The following is a 6,319-nucleotide window of genomic DNA, read 5'->3' on the forward strand; positions in this document are numbered from 1 at the left end:
GAAGGAAGGAAGGAAGGAAGGAAGGAAGGAAGGAAGGAAGGAAGGAAGGAGGGAGAAGGAAAAGGAAGGGAAGGGAAGGGAGGGAAGGGAAGAGAGAGAGAAAGAGAGAGAAAGAAAGGAGAAAGAAAGAGAAAGAAAGACAGAAAGAAAAGAAAGAAAGAAGAAAGAAAGAAAGAAGGAAAGAAAGAAAAAAAGAAAGAAAGAAAGAAAAAAAGAAAGAAAGAAAGAAAGGAAGAAAGAAAGAGAAAGAAAGAAGGAAGGAAGGAAGGAGAGAGGCAGGGTCCATGAGACAAATCTGCCACCTTCTAGATTTGTCCCTGAGTTGAGGCATCTCAGTGGGCTGCAGTGCCTGATTTCCTTCAGAGAACATCTAACACCCCAACTCAGAGGGAGTTTCCTGGGCTAAGATTTCCCACTCCTTCTCATGGTGACTTCACAGCCATAAACACAGGATTGGCCAGAGGGTGAGCGCCTACAGGACGTCAGGCTGCTAACCCACAGGACAGCCCCATAACCTTCACTGTAAGGAAAAGCAGCAGTGGGGGGTGGGGGTTGGAGACTCCACAGTGGGCTTGAGCATGGCGGGCAGCAGGCAAGGAGACACGATGGGCCTGAACAGAGTGCTCGGTGATGAAGGAAGGCAGACCTGTGTCGCCCAAGCCTGTTGCCACAGGGATGCTCCCAGACCCAGCTCCACCTTCACTGCAGTCCACCAATTCTCTCCACTAAACAAATGCCAAAGAGCATCCCAGATGCTCCTCCGATAGATACTTAAGAGGTACGCAGGGGAAACAAAGAAGGGAGCAATCAATATATCAGCGATGCCAGAACAGAAATCAATAAGCAGGAAACAGCTGAGTGCTGGGGGGTGGGGGTGGCAGTGAGGGGGATTTCAGAAAGTTCCATATGGCTGGGACATAAAGAGATGCTATGCTAGAGGGAAAGCTAAAGACCTGCAAACCATTCCATACCATTAAAATAATCTGAGGAGCATTACCCACATTTAGACAGAAACTTCAAAAAAAAAAAAAAAAAACAATGGCCTCCAATGAGCTTAGACCAGTAAAAGAAAACAAGGTATCCAGGTAACTACTCCAGGCTTCTATTTTGAAAATGGATCCTAAGAGGAGAGAGTCTAAGAAGCTAATCAAAGAGCAGGTAATGGGGGGAAATAAATGGTCTGCTGGCACTAAAAGCCTGTCCAATGGGCTCATAAACCCACCCAGCCGTCCACTGCACAGTGGGAAACACAGCCTCTCTGCACTCCCCCTCCTGCCTGAGTCCCCAGCTACAGGGCTGCCTCTCCCGCATGAAGGTCTCATTTCCTCTGGTTTCCCTGGTACAGAAGCCATACTTCGCAATTTGAAAAAAAGCATTAAAAAGGCTCAACTCAGCCGGGCACGGTGGCTCAAGCCTGTAATCCCCACACTTTGGGAGTCTGAAGTGGGCAGATTGCTTGAGCCCAGGAGTTTGAGGCCAGCCTAGGCAACATAGCAAGACCTCATCTCTGAAAAAAAAAAAAAAAAAAAAAAAAAAAAAAAAAAACACACACACACACAAACACACAAAAATTAGCCAGGCACAGTGGTGTGTACCTGTAGTCCCAGCTACTCTGGAGACTGAGGTGGGAATTGGAGAAGGTAAGCACAGTTGCAGATGGAGCCTTCTCCCAGCCTCTGCTACCCAGCTGGAATAGCAGCAAGTTCTCCTAGGATGAGAAACGTTTTCTGTAAAGGGTCACATAGTGAAGATTCTAGCCTCTTTCAGATAATAAAGCTTCTAGGCCGTAGGGCCTGAAACTCTGACATTGGACCACAAAAGCAGCCATAGACAATATGTAAACAAATTGGTGTGGCTGTGTTCCAATAAAGCTTTATTCATAAAAACAGGCTGTGGGCCAAATTTAGAATAGTTTGTTGACCCTATAGCAGACTATTTGGCACCTGAACTTTCAAATCCGAGTTCACACCTTTACGATAACAAACCTTTAGTGTTACCCCTCCTAGGTGTCAAAAATCTAATAAACTCATAGTTAGGGTCAATAAACGTGAGTTTTACCCAGAAAAGGAATCTTCTTTGTCCTCGCCCAAGAAATCGCTTGGAGTTTTCCCAATGTTCCTCTGATTCCAAAGCCTCCAGGCACAAGAATACCACTGAAATCAACACAAAATGAGGGTAAACTTGACTATCCATTATTTTTTTTTTAAACTAGTGTTTTCAGCCATTCATGCAATGCTTGGTCCAATCACTAGTGACTATGCTCAAGCTCTATTTTCAGAACCAATTATATGACTTCACACCCTGAACTTTTTTTCTGAAATCTTCCCAATGTTATGAAGAAATTGTGACAATTTCTCACAACTGACCTCAATATATATTTTATGATAAGTCTTTGTGGCATCAGAGCATATTAACTGAGAAACCCAATTCAATTAAGAATGCCACTGGGAAAAGAAACTGAATGAAAATAGGTTAAGGTTCTTTCAAAGCACTATTATAAAAATGTTAAGATCTCTCACATCATCGGAAAGAGTTAAATTGGAAAAATCAGCCTAAGATTTCAAATGCTAATTAAGTAGTGGCAAATGAAAATTTCTTGGCTAGAAGACTTTACACACAGTTCAACAGAAAACCCAGGCGGATCATGCTAACCTCATGATGCAATGCTGCCCCCAAGAGCTCTGTCAATTACTTACAAAATAAAACCTAAAATCTAAGAGGTGGCAAATATAATCAAGAGAGAAAGGGCTGCTCTGTCAATGGAGTAGCTATTCTTTATTTCTTTACTTTCCTAATAAACTTGCTTTCACTCTACTCTATGGACTCACCCTGAATTCTTCCTTGAGCGAGATCCAAGAACCCTCTTTTGGGGTCTGGATTGGGACCCGTTTCTGGTAACATCTTTCTAGCAACCAAAGAAGGGACAATACTGAGTACGTGGTGGGGTCCAGTAACATTTTTCTTTTTTTTTTTTTTTTTGAGACAGAGTCTTGCTCTTGTCACCCAGACTGGAGTGCAGTGGCGCGATCTCGGCCCTCTCCAACCTCCGCCTCCCGGGTTCCAGCAATTCTCCGGCCTCAGCCTCCCGAGTAGCTGGGATTACAAGCACACACCACCATGCCCGGCTAATCTTTTGTATTTTAGTACAGATAGGGTTTCACCATGTTACCCAGGCTGGCCTCGAACTCTTGAGCTCAGGCAATAAGCCCGCCTCAGCCTCCCGAAGTGCTGGGATTACAGGCGTGAGCCACCATGCCCAGCCTCCAGTAACATCTTTCTAGCGAAACACGGAAGGAACAATACTGAAGAGGCCCCGGACCCAAAGGAAAATCGTCTGTGTGCACCAATTGGCTGACTTTGGGTAAATGGGGTGCATATACCCAGGTAAAGGATGGGATTGGGTTAGAGGCCCAACTTAGGGGAGTCTCTCCTAAGACAGACAGGGTTAAAGGCTCCTCTCAATAAAAGGCAAGGATGCTTGACTGACCTTGGGTTCGAGGCACAACTTAGGAAGGTTAGAGTCCTTCCTAAGGTTTAGGGGGTTAGAGGCCTCTCTCAGTAAAGTCCCTCTCTGCTAAGAATAGGTTTAGCACTATGGGATGTTAATTGCTATTCTCTTTGGATTATTCTGCCTTACACTCTTTGCTGATAGCTATGGGTGACAGAACTAGGCATGTACAGGACCATGGGACATTGGGAGCTTTTTCCTCCCCAAAAGGGGAAACTTGAGAGTTGATGAGACTCCTGGAAAAGATCCCTTCACGACCAACAAGCAGCCATCTGAACTTTTCAGTGTCACTGCAATGGGTTCGTCTTTCTCTGGCCTCCCTGAGCTCTTTGCCTTCCCCAAAATGCTGTGGGCAATGCTTTTCTCCCTTTCTCTCCTTTCCTTTTCTTATCTTTCCTGTTACTCAAGGCGACCATCTTGCCCAGAGACAAGTTGAAACTCCTGGTCAGAGGTTGGATTAATGATGATGGGGCCCAACCAGGGGCAAGTTTGAGCCTTGCCAGTAAGATATTGGGTGCTAGGCAGAGGGGCTAATGTCTATGTTTTCTCACACATATTTTGCTCTGGCCAGAACAGGAAAAGATAATTTTCCTTTGTGTTGCAGCTTGGCCCCCAGGGCTGTGGTGCAGCCAGCGGGATCACTAGGGCTGCTTAAGGAAAGGGAACCCAGAAGCCTAGCATACCGACAAAAGGGTAAGAATTTCTTACCAGTCAGACTTCTGGCCTCTCTCTCTCTGTGCAAATTGGTTGAATGAATGGTAAAAATCACTGTTTATCTCCTCTGTAAAGTTTTGATTAATGGTAAAAAGGACTTGTGAGGCTACTCTTAAGCTACAGTGAATCTGGTGTGCTTTGTGTATCTTTCTGTATTGTTCTGTCATAATGAGGGGTACCTTAGGACAGAATGTGGGCCTAGGACCCCTGTAAGCCTGCTGTTCAAGCCACCCCAGCAAACTGGTCAATAACAAACTTTGCTGTAGGTCCCTGAAGAAAAACTGGATAAGGGTTCCCTCTCATCTTGTTTCATGTCCTTGGGAGCTTGACCTTGTAACCATGTGGCAGTACTTTCTCTTGGTCTCCATCATCACAGTGGCGACCTGGGTTCAGGGTTCAATTCCTAGTTTAGGGGATAAGCTTTTCTGATTGATATTTGGGTGCTTATAACTACTGGATCTTCTTTCTGTCTGTACATTTCTATGTGTTGTGTGTGTGATGTTAAAAAAAAAAGCTTTAATTGGTTTAAAAATAGTAAGGCTTAAATCAAGTATTTTGTAAGAAAAGTAAAAATTGTAATGACTTTTAGTTCACATGACTTTAGTAATCTTTGGGTAATAAAAACAGCTTTAAAGATTATTGGGAAAATAAAGACATTTGGTCTAAATTAGGCAGGTCAGATATTAGATTTTCTCAATGCTTTAAGGTCATAAACTGCTTTGACTTTTGAAAATTGTTCAATTTACCTACTTTGGAGCATTAGATTCTAGATAAGGCCTGGGGACATGTTGAAAGCCATGACCCCTAGCTATGCTGGAAAAGGTCAGACCTTATCTAGTGTCCTAGGCTCCATACGTAGTACCTAATTAAAATTGCTTTCTAACCAGGTTTTTCACCAAAAGTAAAAGTTTCTAAGAGTTAACAGTGTAATCTGTAATTGAGACTACTGAAGAAACAGTTTTACATGCAAGCTGTATAAGGAAAGTGAAATGTGTTTTTAGTAAAAGATTATAAGAAGGCATGGAAAGTGGATTTTTTTTTTTTTTTGACTAGATTAAAAGGTTAAAGGATTGTTTTTTGCTTTTTTGTTTTTGTTTTCAGACAAAGTTTCACTCTTGTTGCCCAGGCTGGAGTGCAATGGTGCAATCTTGGCTCACTGCAACCTCCACCTCTTGGGTTCAAACGATTCTCCTGCCTCAGCCTCCCAGGTAGCTGGGATTACAGGTATGCACCACCACACCTGGCTAATTTTGTATTTTTAGTAGAGATGGGGTTTCACCATGTTAGTCAGGCTGGTCTAGAACTCCTGACCTCAGGTGATCCACCCATCTCAGCCTCCCAAAGTGCTGGGATTACAGGCATGAGCCACTGCGTTCAGCTAATGGATTCTTTTAAGTTAGATAAGATAAAGCTGAAAGTTTGAGCAAGTTGTAGAAGGTTTGTGAAGGATTAATCTTATAAAAGAAATCATGCAGGCCGGGCATGGTGGCTCACGCCTGTAATCCCAGCACTTTGGGAGGCCGAGGCGGGTGGATCACGAGGTCAGGAGATCGAGACCATCCTGGCTAACATGGTGAAACCCTATCTCTACTAAAAATACAAAAATTAGACGGGCGTAGTGGCGGGTGCCTGTAGTCCCAGCTACTTGGGAGGCTGAGGCAGGAGAATGGCGTGAACCCGGGAGGCAGAGCTTGCAGTGAGCCGAGATTGCACCACTGCACTCCAGCCTGGGCAACAAGGGGAGACTCCGTCTCAGAAAAAAAAAAAAAAGAAATTATGTGTGTGGACATTGGCTAAAGTTAAAGGTGTATTCAGGTTTTCCATAAATTGAACATTGAAATAAAAGCACAACAGGTTTCTCTTAGAGTGCTGATCTGCTCTTTAACAAAAGCTTGTAAAGGAGCCAGGCGTGGTGGTTCATGCCTGTAATCCCAGCACTTTGGGAGGCTGAGGTGGGCAAATCACTTGAGGTCAGGAGTTCGAGACCAGCCTGGCCGACATGGTGAAACCCCATCTCTATAAAAATGCAAAAAAAATTAGTCAGGCATGATGGTGGGTGCCTGTAATCCCAGCTACTTGGGAGGATGAAGCAGGAGA

At 44.2% G+C, this 6,319-nt stretch overlaps 1 protein-coding gene across 1 annotated transcript in view; it reads right to left on the minus strand.

Annotated features, from left to right (window-relative positions):
- CTPS2 (CTP synthase 2) overlaps positions 1-6,319 on the minus strand; it is a 113,907-nt gene that overhangs the window by 81,930 nt on the left and 25,658 nt on the right. The window contains exon 9 of the mRNA XM_032756631.2: positions 2,059-2,153. Coding sequence (XP_032612522.1) covers positions 2,059-2,153 — 95 coding nt within the window. The remainder of the gene's footprint in view (positions 1-2,058; positions 2,154-6,319) is intronic.

The sequence above is a fragment of the Hylobates moloch genome, unplaced genomic scaffold (assembly GCF_009828535.3).
Source record: "Hylobates moloch isolate HMO894 unplaced genomic scaffold, HMol_V3 SCAFFOLD_7, whole genome shotgun sequence".
Taxonomy (NCBI): Eukaryota; Metazoa; Chordata; class Mammalia; order Primates; family Hylobatidae; genus Hylobates; species Hylobates moloch.